Below are 15,885 nucleotides of genomic sequence, written 5' to 3'. Positions count from 1 at the left end.
CATCCATATGAAACCGTGGTAACAAAACAAAAACCCAGAAAGTTCACAGACCCCATTAAGTCTATCTAGGTATCAAAGACCTCAGTTAAGAAACCCTGACATAAGATGAAGATTTAAATGAAACTCCTTAATCCTTACAAAGTATCCAAATTGTTTTTATTCCGCCGTAAATTTGCTGAAAATGCAGTCAGAAATCACAGTTCAGTACACTCATAACTAGTTTTGTCTCTAGTCTTCTGCCACTGCCACCACCCATGCACTGCCTCCACAGTCCATCTAATAATGATCTATTACAAATACAAACTTGAGGCTGTACCCTGCAAAACCCAAGTTCCTCATTAAGACTAAACTCTATGTTTACTACACAAAGTAGTATCTTTTATATATTATTAAAAGATATATCTTTTAATAGTAAAACTATAATAATCATACAAAACAAACTATATAACACATATATAGTTTAATATCATTTATCACTTATCATTGCATAAGTAGTAAATAATATATAACCCATGCTGCTGAATTAAGTAAAGCAGCATTTTTCAAACTGTGAGCTGAACCACTAGTGAATCATGAAATCAATCTAGTAGCTCATGACCAAAATTATTTTTAACAAAATAGAACTGAAAAGGGAAAAATGCATATATATATACACACACACACACACACCCCCCTAATAACCTTCATTACTTGCAAATTCCTTATTTGCAAATTCGCCTACTTGCTAAATTTTATTTGTGACACTTTCTCAGTCACTTGCAGACACGTGCAGAACAGTGAAATATTTGCGTTGCCCACCTGACATATATTCCCAGCTGAGGTCAAACAAGGTGACACTCTAACATCTTGTTTCAACTCTCATACTGTAAACAAGCATCCTTTTTATGTTCTACTTAGTGCCATGTTTTTCACATTTTTATGCCTTTCGTGGGTAATTTCACTGTCTAAAGGTGCCCCCAAGTATGGTGCTGAAGTGTAGTCCAGTGTCCCTTAGCACAAGAGGACTGTGATGCGCCTTATGGAGAAAATACATGTGTTAAGCTTCCCTCAGACGTGAGTTACAGTGCTGCTGGCTGTGAGTTCAATGTCAACGAATCAACAATGTATTTTAAATAGATAATTTAAAAACAGAAACATACATAAAACAAAGTTACAAACTGATCAGCAAATGAAACTGTTGTGACCAGGGTCTAGCAAGAACTTAACCATGTTATTTCCCCTAGGAGCAATGGCTTAGGTATTAAATACTTCTGTGCTCATGGCAACATAACAGAACATAACTATCTCGAATAATAAAAATCAATTGTATTAGTATATGTATAATACAGATATGTCTGTCAAAGTGCACTTTATTTCAGTTACACACACACGCGCACGCACACACGCACACACACAATTAGTCATAGTCAAAAAAAATATGAAAGCCAATGAATTACATCACAAGGAAAGAAACCCTGAAAGGTGTGGTAAAATGGTAAGGCAGAAAGGCATGGATCATGGGCACACACGCCAATCCCTTTTTTCTACCTAGACAAATCAATTCTACTGAATCCAGAATCACGCCTAACTTGTGATTTGGTTGGCAGATCTAGGACAAAGCTTTTAAGTGTACTTTATAAAAGCATCCCAGATATTCTGGTGTGTGGCCAAGATAAGAACCACAATACTACCTCTTAAACTTGTGGTTTTCAAAGTTGGGACAGGCAGCACCAGGATCATCTGGGAACTTCTTAAAAATGCAAATACCCAGGCCCTATTCTAGACTTAATCAGACACTAACGGGAATAAGACCCAGTGATCTGTGTTTTAACAGGCCCTCTAGGTCATTCTGAAGCATGCTAAAGCTCCAGAATCACTGACCTATAAATCTTTGGAAATTTTTTGGGGAGGTATTTTGAAAGCCTTGATGAACTCTGCAAGGTGGTTAGGCTATTTCAAATAAACTCCTACTGACCAAGCACCTATAATATATAAACAATCTTCTTCCAAGTACTTGGTTTCACAGAAAGTGACCCAACACTTGAAGCCAAAATTAAGTAAAACCTATGCATTACTTGAAGCAGTACTGTTCCTTTACCATCCTCCGTAACAGTTTCTGTTCTTCCAAACTCGTTCAACAGGCACTGTTCATAATACAATTTTGCCTGTCCTAAACGGTGAATCTACACTAGATCCCAAAACTGTCTCAACCCTCTTAATAACTCTACTGGGTGTCACACACTTCCCTCTATGAGTGTAACAATAGGCATCTAAAAAAAAAAAACTCATGGCATTCTGGCATACAGGAATCATTTCAAGACTAATCTGTAAAAATGAATTCAATAGTATATTAAAGTCAATTAGCTATTACATGAATTGATATTTAAACTCGGGCTCAAATCATGTCCCTCATGAAATAAATTTCCACAGTATCATTTTCATTTTCCACATTAACACATTAAAATGTGTTCATCTGTGTAAAACTCTTTTCTCTCCTACTAAGCTATAACCTGCTTGTGAATGGGTACCACATCTTACTCCTTTCTGTGTCTAAAGCACATAGCAGGTGCTGTACATTCCATCATCAAATATTTAGTGAGCAAATACCAATACGCCATCTATACCAAATGATCGAGTATACAAAGGTAACAAAGACAAGGTCCCTTTGCTTATGGGGCTAAGTTACTGAATGAATAAACATCACAAACAACTACAGTGAAAGTATGAGACAGTGCAGTCCATATGAAATATCAGGCTTGCCAACATGATACCTGAATAGGATGGCTTTCTTCAAAAGGGTATCTTATTGTTGCTCTTCTGACTCAAGTTACTACTTGAGGCCATAAATAAATATTACAGTAAAAACACTGACAAGTCACTTAATAATTAATCTAACTTCATTTTTTTTTTGTATAAAAATAGGAATACAAGCAAAAGTCCTATGCACAATGCAAGGCTTTGCTGACAACCAAACAACCACTTAGGAATGACGAGTTAAGGTTTGCTATCCAAACTACAATGAACAGAAAGCTACATTCTGCTAATTCTCAATTCCTCAGAGATATTAAAGAGAAGGAATTTAAAATCAAAATTGCCTGACCTTGTAACTGTAGATTAAAAAGCTAACTTTAAGATCACATATTACTCACTTACAAAATAAGTACGAGAGAATTACTTGGTTACTTTACCAAGTAAAAAGTCTTTGTCTAGAAATTTTCTAGAATGCGCGCGCGCGCACACACATACACACACACACACACACACACACACACAGCTAAGAGCAGCTGCCTCTGTAGCGTATCTGTAAACCTGAGGAAGGAAAGACACTTACTTTTTATGTATATGCTTTTGTGCTGTTAAATTTTTATATTTAAATCATGTGGATCTATTATTTCTCAATTTTAAAAAGCTAGTAGTAAATGTGTTAAATGTGAAAATAAGACAATTCTGTCTACAGTACCATCTCCTGTATAGTAATGGGAATAAAATCTGCAGCCTGTATGCTTTTGAGACGACACAGGAATGAGATTGCCATTTGGGCCATGCAAATTCTCCTGAAGATTTCTGAATCTCAGGTCATAGGTTCCCAAAACATCCATAGAAAGAACTAAGGGGTCCATGAACTTGGATGAGAAAACACAAACTTCTAACAAATTTAACATTTCCTTCAATTCCTAATGTAGACAACAGACCACAGTAGTACTAGCAATACCAACAGAAATTCTAGATCTTTTCAAGTCAAATTATGTCAAAATACTGTTTATATTTATCACTATTTTGAATTTACAATAACTAGATACACTGTAGATTCTGTACTTAATGTGTTAATAAAGCACATATATTAAAAATTGTTTACTTTGGTAACTATATTTCAATATAATTGATTTATCTGATTTTATTTTATGCATTTATGGCATCATTCTAAGGAGTTTCACCAGACTGCCAAAAGAGTCTATGTCACCAAAAAAAGGTTAAGAAGCCCTGGATCATAATTCTCAAATCAGATGCCAATACTCTTCACTTGGAAAGGAGGAAGCACTTTGGGGTTATTCCAACTAGAATGTTTCAGAAATTAGTAATAAACTTCTTGTTTTGCCTTGACCATCCCATACAACCAACTACAAATCGAATGCCAATAATGCCCCAGTTGAGAAACATCTCAAGAATCAAATAAATGGCATGGCTACCCTCATCAATACCATACTTTTGAAAGTTTCCAAACAAAAGTGTTCATCCAAGAATTCAATGATATACTGGAATGTCACTCTTCATTCACTTCTCTAGTGTACAACACCCACTGCATAGATTTTCATCACTAAAACTTATCTTCCCCATAACTATCTACCCAAAACAAAAAATCATTCTGAAGAACGAAATCAAAATTTATTAATTATTCAGGGCCCAATTATTACTCTATAGATTAACTGAAGAGTTAGATCTCTTAGCAAAAAATTTTCAAGGTCTTTAGTTTTTAAAATCAATTTGGTTGTTAACTGCTGTGCCAGAAAACAGAGAAAGAAGGAGGAAAACACACATATTAACTTGTAATGTTTGAAAGCGTTCTCTTTTGTTTGCTTGTTTTTAAGAGACAGGGTCTCAATCTCACTCTGTCATCCAGGCTGGAGTGCAGTGGCACTATCACAGTTCACTCAGCCTTGAATTCCTGGGCTCAAGGAATCCTCCAGTTTCAGCCTCCTAATTAGCTGAAACTACAGGTACATGCCACTCCACCCAGCTAATTTTTTTTATTTTTTGTAGACATGGAGTCATACTACGTTGCCCAAGCTAGTCTCAAACTCCTGGCCTCAAGCTGTAAAAATGTTTAATTGGCATCAGAAAAAAATGTGAAACTCTATCACAGAATAATGTATGGGAATACTCTACATTCTACTCTTCCATCAACTTTCACATTTGTTATCCTGTGTAAGTGAAAAATTGTTACCAAAAAAATGGGTGTTGCCTATAAGACACAGACTTAAGTTTTTATAAAAAAATGTAATCTTGGCCGGGCATGGTAGCTCACATCTATAATCCCAGCACTTTGGGAGGCTGAGGCGGGCAGATGACGAGGTCAAGAGATCGAGACCTTCCTGGCCAACATGGTGAAACCCCATCTCTACTAAAAATATGAATATCAGCTGGGCCTGGCAGTGCACGCCTATAGTCCCAGCTACTCGGGAGGCTAAGTCAGGAGAATCACTTGAACCAGAGAGGCAGAGGTTGCAGTGAGCCAAGACCGCGCCACTGCACTCCAGCCTGGGCGACAGAGCGAGACTCGTCTCAAAAAAAAAAAAAAGTAACCTTTAAAACTAACTTTTCAGATACTTATTAAACAGATGAGGAAATGAGACTAAATGAGGTTAAGTAATTTACCTCACCGATAAGGAAAGTGGCAGAGGCCAGAATTGGAACCTAAATCACAATTTCAAAGTTCCAACAACTGCACCGAATTAGCAGCAAAACTGAATGCTGCTTGTTGACTCCCCAACCAAGAGTCCTTTGTTTAAAAAAAAAAAAAAAAAAAAAAAAAAAAGCAAGCAATCAGGGAAGCAAAGATAGGAGTTAGAGAGGTAGCAGATAGGGCTGACTCTCCACTCTGCATTCCTCTGACTTTATAGCAACAGCAGCTGACAGTAAAACCAAAAACCTAAAAGCAGACAGATACAATGAAACAGTGCTGAGGAGAAACTGGAAGTGACTGGCATCTTCCTCCACAGTGTTAACCCTGTAAGAAGCAGTTCTGCATGATAGAATATGTAAATTTAAAGTTCTATCCTATTTAAATAGTATAGACAAGGCAAGTAATCGACGATTCACTTTAAGTTAAATCAAATAATCATGCTGGATCTTCTGCCATCTACACTGGTCTCCTTCATGGCTTATTCCTATCAGCCTCTCCTCCTCATGCTGTCTCTATGCACCCGTTACTGTTTTTCTACGTCAACTCTACCTAAAACTAAAGAAAGATGCAGAGCTGCATTGTTTACCAATACAACCAAACTCAATCCAAGTGACCAGCATCATGCTAAGTGCCTGTATTACAAACTTTTTATCACTTAAGATAGAAAGTGACAGAAGTGCCTGAATTGCTCTCCTGCCTGTCTTAGGTACTGAATAAAACAGACATGATACCTTCCTCAAGACATTTAGTCTTGTTGGGGAAATAAGTGTCTACTCTCTCTCGTGCACACACTCTTTCTCATACATATATAAAATTCACACACACACCCTTACACACACACTCAAGTGAGAAAAATGATACTAGAAAATTAAAATAAACTCAAGTGGTAAGGACTAAAAGTACTACTGAACTTCAGAATACTTACAGCAATAAGTAAGCCTAGTAAAGATGGTGAAGAAAATTTCATGAAAGCAAGGAAATCATAACCAAAACTTACACACAGAATGGACTGCTCTACTGAGCTCTAGGAAAAATTAATAGTATATAGCAAATGAATGTAATTGATCCTCATAAAAGAACAAGCCAAACTGACAGCATCTCAGCAGTAGAGTTAAACCTTAAGCATTAATTTCTTCCCAATATTTAATGTCACATTTGTTAGTTCTTTTCATCTAATTATAATCCTGGACAATATGCCAGTAGATAGACATGTGGTTTCAGAGGTTCAAGTAACTTTTAGAGTCAAAGGTACTTTAAAGGTCACTCAGTCCAATTCTATTTCACAAATGAGAAAACTAAGGGCCAGGAAGGTTAAATAATTTCTACGAGGTCACACAAAACTCATCCCTTACGACTTTGAAAAGTATTAAGTGTGAAGAGTTTGCTTTCTTTAAAAGGACACCGGAGACTTCTTTTACAGTCTTTGATTCAAATTTCATTTAAAACATAATACATACAAATTATTCTAAGCTCATTAAAATATCTTACAAATGGCCGGGCGCGGTGGCTCAAGCCTGTAATCTCAGCACTTTGGGAGGCCGAGACGGGCGGATCGAGACCATCCTGGCGAACACGGTGAAACCCCGTCTCTACTAAAAAAATACAAAAAACTAGCCGGGCGAGGTGGCGGGCGCCTGTAGTCCCAGCTACACAGGAGGCTGAGGCAGGAGAATGGCATAAACCCGGGAGGCGGAGCTTGCAGTGAGCTGAGATCCGGCCACTGCGCTCCAGCCCCGGCGACAGAGCGAGACTCCGTCTCAAAAAAAAAAAAAAAAAAAAATATATATATATATATATATATATATATATCTTACAAATTTAGGGTTTGCAAAAACACACTAAGTATGCAAACTCACCTTGGGACAAACCATGGATTAAAATAATTTAACACTTTAACTTCCTAACTTTTGATCATGCCATATTACCATCAGTAGCAGATCTCTCAGGGCAGCTCCCCGGTTGGGAGGGTAATGCTTCTCAACACAGGTATCCTAACTTCCCCTGCTCTTTGAATGGCAGATTCAGAGGTAGATACCTGATGCAAGCCAGACCAATAATGCTCTCTATCTCAAGAATCTGGAATTTTGAACTTTTAATGGGATAATAAATGATAGAACAGTAAAGCTATAATGGACCTTAGATATTTTCTAGTTCTCAACCCATTTTACAGATGAAGCAGTACAACGGTAAAGCAAGAGCCCCAGAGTCAATCAGCCTGAGCTCAAATTCTGTCTCTAGCATGTTCTTTTTTAGATGGATGATATTAAGTGAGTTACTTAATTTCTAAAGTTTCAGTTTCTTCCCCTGAAAAAGAAGTAGTAACACCTATATGTCCTACTGTTATAATCAGCTCTAAACCATCTACTGAGTTTAACAAAGTGCCTGGCACATGCTCAACACACTCAAAAACACACACTCAAATGTTAGCTGTGATGAACAACCTGAGGCTCAGAAAAGCTAAGCAACTTCCCAAATTACATGGCCATTTAACCCATTTAGGCATAAATGGGTTAACCCATGACAACCAGAACTAGAAACAAAAACTCCAGAACCACACTTCAGTGGTCTTTCATCTATACCACCCTAGAAACTTCTAGGCCTAACATTCAAAACTATCTATAATTTAGTATAATTCTACCTTTTTTCCAACCTAATCTCCACCCCTATTTTTACTCCTTCATTCACCAAATATTTACTGAGTGCTTCTATGTTTTAAACAGTTTCTAGTGCTGAAGATATAACAGGGATAAAAGGAATGGGAAGACAGAAGTAAAAGATGTCTGCATGTCCAAACAAAAACAGGAGAATGATACGGTCAGCAACATCAGAGTGCTATCCTCCTGAAGTTTCTAAACAGGAAGAAGAATAGGCAATGATTGACAGAAAACATCTACCATGGAAGAACCTTCCTTTGGTCTACTCAGCATCCTCAGAACTTGCTTTAGATATTCCTATGCTCAAATATTTGCTTCAACATACACCATACAACCAAACCTGAAAGCCCAAATTGTTACGACTCTCTCCAAGAAGCCTTCCCTATAACACGCAATGAATCACCTCATGCCTCTCAACTACACTAACATTTAACTTTCTCTAATGCTCTTCTGATGTCTGTCAGGTTGTCTTAACCCTGTAGTTTTTGCTAACTTTCCAGATACATGTTTTTGGACTTAATGGTTCATTTAAGTTCCATGAAATCAAAGTCTGCATCTTCTTTTATTCCTAACAACATTTCAGTAAACAGTCTTACACATACTTTTGCTATACAGAACACTTTAGTTTCCCAATATCTTATTTAGATAACAACTGGCATTTAGATAATAACTGGCATGTCATTTGCTTTTGTTAAAAGAAGAAATGCTTCATGTTTTTACAGTATCAATTTACAAAACTGCATTTTATACCCTCTCCATTATGAAACCTGAAATATATTACTGCCAATAGTAATTCTGAAAAGGTATCAAAACTGATAATATTCCTACCCTACGAATTCAAAATATCACTTAAAATATGAACATAATGGCAAAAATTAGACAACATATGAGAGGAGATATGGCAATTCAAATTAGTCATGGATCTTCTTTAAAAATAAGGTGAACCACATGATTCATGTAGACTGGTACATTCTGGTATGAAAAAGTATCTCACACAAATCTACACACACCTATAAGAGTTACTTAAAACAAGATAAAGATTTATACTGCAACCATATCTGCGTGTGCAAAGATTCTATATTTAAAGAGGCCTCTGACTCAAGAGGAAACAAGGATATAATATTTAGGTATACATAGTACCAAAGTAAGCAACCAAAAAGAATTCCTGAAGGAAGAATTTATCAAATTCTGCTAATAAATTTTATATATAGATAGATATTGGGGAAGGGGGAGGAAAGACACAAATATAGCTCTTTGAACAAAAAAAAGAAATAGAAGCCCATTCAACACTCAACAAACATTTTTCAAGCATGCATTATGTGCCAGGCACAGTTCCAGGCACTTGGAATATATTAATGAACAAAATAAGCAAAGATCTTTGCCCTTAGAGACATTATATTCTAGCAGGAAAAAAATCTAAACAATAAAATGGGACCGTTTCCCACAAATTTCTTATATGCTTAAGAAAACATAAACACGGGAATAAATATAATGGTGCCAATACAGGGGAAAGCAAAGTTAACAAACTGCTAAGAAAAAAAGAAAGAAAATCTGAAAAGCCAAGAGCAAAAGTCAGACCAAATTAAGTAATGAAAAAACTACATTTCCTAATAATTTAACAGTCTAACCAAATTGGCCACTTTTAAGCCTTCCGAAATTATAAAAAGTAAAATATTATTTACAAAAACTATAATAAACTTAATCACAGTACAGATGGTAACTCTGGGTTCTGTAAGAACCCTGAATATGCAAGCATGGTGACTATGAGTATATGCTTTTGTGACACCAATATCAAGGGTCTGAATTTCAGCCCTACACTAGCAGCAAGATCTTTCAGTTTTTCCTCTATAAAACAGAAACAGTAATAACTCATAGGGCTGTTACCAGAATTAAATGATAATCAAAAACTGGAAACAACTCAAAAATCAGAGAAATGCATAAAGATAGCATTTCAAATTCACTGGACTACTACTCAGCAATATAAAGGAACAGACTCATACAACAAGGATGAATCTTAAATGTATCATGCTGAACAAAGTAAGCTAGACACAAAAAAAGTATGATTCCATTTATATGAAATTCTAGAAAAGGCAAACTAATCTACAGCAAAAGAAAACAAATAAACAGTTGCTTGGAACTATGAGTGGAGAGAGACTAGTTGCAAAGGAGCACAAGGGAACTTTTCCAATGTTGGAAATGTTCTATATCTTGTTTTCGTGCATGTATGCATTTGTCAAAATTCATCAAACTCCACAATGTAAACAGGTACGTTTTTTGTACGTAAATTATACCTCAAAGAAAGTTTATTTTAAAAAAGGATTAAATGAAACAATATATGTAAAGCCCTTAACACAGTATCTGGAATATACAAAGTATTCAGTAAATGGCAGGTATTAGTAAAAACATCAACTACCACTATACAACACTCATAGGGAGGTGGCAGAACCGCTGGCTGCCTGATTTTTCTGGTCTAAATTCTAAGTAAACCTAAGTGTACAGTACTTGACCTAGACCAAGTGTCGTGAGGAGAACTACAAAGACCAAGTTAAAGGAGGATGCCAACTGGCAGCTCTCAGCAGAGGACAATGATAATAAGGACAGGGAAGAAAATAAGTAAAAGATGTTTCCGTGTCCAAAAGAAGAGGCTACACAGGATGACATGATTATCAACGATACAATGTTACCAATGCCCAAGAACACCTCATCACCTCATCCAAGCATTGTTAGAATGTAATCAGTCAGAATGTAACTCAAAATCTAGTCAATGACTTTGTTTATATAAACGAAGTCTAATGATAGTCCAATAGCTACACAGACGAGACAGGCCTTAATTTTAAGGGTGGGTGGGGATAGCGAGGGAATGGGAAAAAGCCATCCACGAAGGATTCAAAAGATTTTGCCAACCAAGCAGGACAGCACAGTTCAGAGACACCCGGCAACAACTGTGAATCCGTAAGCCAAAGTTGGTTTGTTGGTTACAAGCCTACTGATTCAAAAGAATTCAAACTCCTATATAAAAATAAGGAGTTAAGGACATCCAGACATTGAAAGTTACTTAAAATACAATTCAAGCGAAACACAAAACATTTGTGAAACGTATGACATTTTACTGTTGCTTAGAAATATTTATCAAGGCAGAACCATTTTTATAAATACATAATTCTCCTTAATAACAGAAGTCCTGTAAATAAGACCAGAAAAATGAATTTGCTGTCACTCATGAAAACACAAGTCTTCTGACATACATATTTAAAAAAGAAAGAAAAAGAAAAACTGATACCCCAATTGGGACACTCTGGGAAGCAAAAGACTTCAGACTATAAATCTTAACTGTTAAGGTTTGCTTAATTGATTTTAAGAACCTCCACTTTTAGCATTTATTAAAGGGGCAGAAAGGACAGGACAAAGTTAATCAGAGGTTCTGGGTTTCAACTCTCGTTTTATCAGAATTTGGATTTCTTCTTCCTTAAAATTGGGCAACTGAAGTAGGCTACTGAAAAGTATCCAGGTTTAGCACTCATGCTCTACTTTGAAAATAATTTTTTCTAAAAGAGTTAATAAAAAATTGCAAGGTGCGGCAGGGCACGGTGGCTCACACCTGTAATTCCAGCCCTTTGGGAGGCCGAGGCAGGTGGATCACGAGGTCAAGAGATCGAGATCATTCTGGTCAACATGATGAAACCCCGTCTCTACTAAAAATACAAAAATTAGCTGAGGGTGGTGGCGCGTGCCTGTAGTCCGAACCACTTGAGAGGCTGAGGCAGGAGAATCGTTTGAACCCGGGAGGTGAAGGCTGCAGTGAGTCGAGATCGCATCACTGCACTCCAGTTTGGTGACAGAGCTAGATTCAATATCAAAAATATATATATGCAAGGCGCCGCCAGGCGCGGTGGCTCACACCTATAATCCCAGAACTTTGGGAGGCCAAGGCGGGTGATCACCTGAGGTCAAGAGTTTGAGACCAGCCTGGCCAATATGGTGAAACCCCAACTCTACTAAAAATACAAAAATTAGCTGGGCGAGGCAGTGGGCTCCTATAATCTCAGCTACTCAGCGGGGCTGAGGCAGGAAAGTCGCTTGAACCCAGTTGGCAGAGGTTGCAGTGAGCCGAGATCACGCCAATCCAGCCTCGGCGACAACAGGGAAATTCCATCTCAAAAAACAAACAAACAAAAAAATTGCAACACGAGTTAAGCACTTTTATATTTTTAATGAAGCATGAAAAAGTTACTCTGTAAGTAATCTTACTAAATTAAGATAAAATACCAAAACATATGCGGCATACTAAGGACCATATATGTTGGTGATTGCAAAAAGTAATATATCTTCCAGGAGTTAACTGTTCACTCTAGAACAGATTTCCTTATTTTTGAGATGGAGTCTCGCTCTGTCGCCCAGGCCTGAAGTGCAGTGGCATGATCTCTGCTCACTGCAACTTCTGCCTCCCGAGTTCAGGCAATTCTTCTGCCTCAGCCTCCCGAGTAGCTGGAACAACAGGCGCGCACCACCGCGCCCGACTAATTTTTAGTAGAGACGGAGTTTCACCACACTGGCCAGGCTCGTCTCGAACTCCTGACCTCATGATCCGCCAGCCTCGGCCTCCCGAAGTGCTGGGATTACAGGCGTGAGCCACCGCGCCTGGCCTAGAATAGATTTCTTGACTCAAGTTCTAAAATAATAGGATCCAAGTAATTACACACAATACTGGTACTTTTAAGACCATCTTTCTTTTGGATCAAGACCCACAAAATAGCAAAAATATCCAAAGTTGTGCTTATTAGGGTTCAATGCAATTAACTATTGTACATAACATAATTTTACCTTAATTTTCCTTCCCATGGAAAACTGAGTCAAGTTTGAAACAAATAAAAGAGTTCTCACATACAAAAAAAAGTTCTCACAGCTCTAAACCTTAGAGATAAATGCTGTTTTGATGATATATATTTATATCTATGCACACACATATGTATATGTGCATGTATATATATGTATTACATATACGTTTGTATACACACACAGTTAAGTTCATCCTGATACTACGGCCATATTCATTTTCTACTGAAAATATAAGACTTTCAAGTAATCAAAGAGAAATGTGATTAAATCAGAGCAAAGTAGTAATAACAGGGTAACACAGTGAGGTCAGAACTCGACCAGCCAATCAAAGGCATAAAAGCATTTCCTGCAATATTAATAGTCAAAAGAGAAAACCAATCACGGAAACCTCGAGCTTCCTTTTGACAGCCACAGAAGCAAGAGAACCAATCCACACACACCCGAGGTTGACAATAAGGCGGGACTGCAGGTTCATTGAAGAAATTCTTGAGGGTGCAGTTACTATGAACTTCGCAAGCAAGTAACACCACTCGAGTCATAAACACTCTCTGTTAAGCCAGATATTCAACCGTCTGCAAAATTTAACCCATCGGAGAAAAAGCAGCAGTTTTCCCAAAAGGTGCTGTATTATCAAAATTACAACTGCCAATTTAGATGCACTAAGTCCTCAACTTCTAAGGATCACCTCGCAATGACAATTCTCGAGGACAACGCTACGCCGGCAGCTCGCTCCGGGGCATCCCCGGCTCCTCTCTAACACTGCGCACGGAGCACGGCCGTCTCGGCGAAGCTGTCAGAGCCCGTCCACCCCGCGCCCGGCTCGGGTCGGGTCGGCTGAACTGGCCGGCGGGCGGCTCTCGGACGCTACTACCCGGTCGGTAGTCGTGGTCCCCGCCCTCCCCCGCCGCAGTGCTGTACCGCCTCATCCCGCTGCACCGTCGCGGGCGGGGAAGCCAGGATGATTACACTGCTGGGAGGAAGATGTTTGTTTTGAAAGCGCCCTTCTACAGTCATTTCAAAGAGAACCCAATACAAAATTTAAAAGTGGAAAAAATAATCATCTTGCCTAGCCAAATAACACCCCGCCATTAATTAGCCCCGCGCCTGGGGGAGGGAGGTGGGAAGGTAAACAGAGACCGTACGCCAAGTGCGGCCAGCGCATCCCCTGCGCCATTCCCGGCCGCCGCTTACGGCAAGGCCCCCTTACGGCAGCGTAAGCAGCGCTGCGAGCTAATCACAACACTGGGACGCAACAACATGGCGGCCGCGGGCGGGCGCTACGCCAGCCGAGAGGGTTTACGCTACTCCGCCGGCGTAGAGTCCCGTGCGTTAGAGCAGCAGCGGCGCCCTCCAGCGAGCGTAAAGCGCTCTGTGAATGGCGAGGCCCGACTGACAAAGGGGAGGGGGGAGGAGGGAAGGGGGGGTAATAAACACTCGAGTCCCTACCGATTCCTCCTCCTTCTCCATCCCGGTGGGCATCTGGGGCACGGCCCGGTTGATGGAGACGCAGTCGTTGAGATCAGGCATGTCCTTGCCGCGGTAGATAGGCAGCGGCTTGGCGGCGTCCAGCGCCCGCGCTCGGAAGGAGAGTTTACTCATTGTCTCCCCGCCTTACAGGAACAGCCCGGGCGGCGGCGGCGGGGCGGGCGGGGAGGGGGGGAGGACTCCCGCCGCCTCCTCCACCTCCTTCCTCAGTGCAGCGCGGCCGGCCCGCTCCTCCTCCTCCTCACTGCCCCCGGCCACAGCATGGGCGCCCACCCCGCCCGAAAACAGCCCCCCGCCGCCCGCGGCCGCTTCCACACACTAGATCCGCCGCTCGCCCGCCCGATCCGCTCCCTGCGCCATGGCCAACATGGCGGACATTACCACAGCGGCGGCGAGCGATCCCGGCAGCCCGCGCGAGAGCGCGCCCCCGCCGCGGGAACGCGCCTCGCCCTCTCCCTCCCTCCCTCCTTCCTCTCCCTTCCCCTCCCTTGCCTGCCCACCCACTCTCTACGCGGCGCTGCCGGCCCGCGGGAGCGTGCTGGTCTCGGTCCGCTCCAGGCAGAGGGGGCGGCTGCGGCGCCCCTCCGCTCGCCGGCCGGTGCTTTCGCTGTGTGGCAGGTGCCAGGTGCGCAAGTTCGCCCGCGCCCGGGAGCGTGCGCCTCTGCCTCCGCCGCCCGGTCATCCCTCTCGCTGGGTGTCCCGCAGGAAGGCGCCGGGCAAAGACTGCTGCGCTGAGCAGCGCGTGTGTGCAGAAGTCCGGGAGCGGGAAGGGAAGATGTCGACCCGGACCCCACTAGCCATCACCCAAGCCTGTACTCGGACAGCGCTTATCCCCCAAGGCGCCCTGAGCGCAGGCTAATTCGCATCCTCCGAGGCGCTCATCCCGGAGAGGTGCGACAGGTCTCTCCCATCACTCTGCTCCGAGGGGCGCCGCGCTGCTGGTGCCAGCCCTCTCCGCCGCCCTCCCCTCCGTACCTGTCCGAAAGAGCTCTCCAAGGTGCAGCAGCGCGCTAGTCCTCGGCTTCGCGAGGAGGACGCTCAGGGCAGCAGTAAGGGTTCATGGTTTGAGGCTGCCAGATGCAACAAGTGAACTTAGGTTCCCTGTCACCGAAACTTCGGTACAGCTGTTTAGTGGATGGTAGGTATTTCTCTGAGTTCAAAAATAGTAGCTTTACTAAAAGTTCAGCTTCTAAAAATTTAACCAAGGCAGCACACATTTGCGAAGTAGCAGATGTGTGTCAAATGTGGGGTGCTGTGGAAGACTCGAAGAAGTCTGAGAAAAGGTTCCTGCCTCAGAGAGCTTTCACCGTAATGGAATGCCAGGACTGCTGGAAAGATGAGTAACAGTAAGAGATGTAAATAGTTAAAGAAAATGACAGCTGGAAAGATAAATGACAACCGAAAAAAAAGTGTAAATATTTTAAGAAAACAATACAAGAGATGACACAGGCAGTAAGTAGGACATGATTAATTACCAAACGAGATCTAGGCAATAATTGTGAGAGTTCAGAGAAAGGAGGCATGACTACA

General features: G+C 40.9%; 1 protein-coding gene across 5 annotated transcripts in view; it reads right to left on the bottom strand.

Moving 5' to 3' along the window:
• The window catches only part of EPC2 (enhancer of polycomb homolog 2), a 142,939-nt gene extending 128,202 nt beyond the window's left edge, over positions 1–14,737 (bottom strand). For 4 of the 5 annotated variants that reach the window (XM_005573128.5, XM_065525458.2, XM_005573130.5 and 1 more), the window contains exon 1: positions 14,317–14,737. In XM_005573128.5, the coding sequence (XP_005573185.1) occupies positions 14,317–14,469 (153 nt within the window). In that variant the 5' untranslated portion in view covers positions 14,470–14,737. Of the gene's footprint in view, positions 1–13,555; positions 13,771–14,316 lie in introns of those variants that run through there. The other variant, XM_065525459.2, reaches the window with a different exon arrangement.
• Positions 14,738–15,885: the final 1,148 nt, after the last annotated feature.

Source organism: Macaca fascicularis, chromosome 12 (genome assembly GCF_037993035.2).
Source record: "Macaca fascicularis isolate 582-1 chromosome 12, T2T-MFA8v1.1".
NCBI classification, from domain to species: domain Eukaryota; kingdom Metazoa; phylum Chordata; class Mammalia; order Primates; family Cercopithecidae; genus Macaca; species Macaca fascicularis.
The sequence above is the reverse complement of the archived record's forward strand: the minus strand, read 5'-3'. Positions and strand labels throughout refer to the sequence as shown.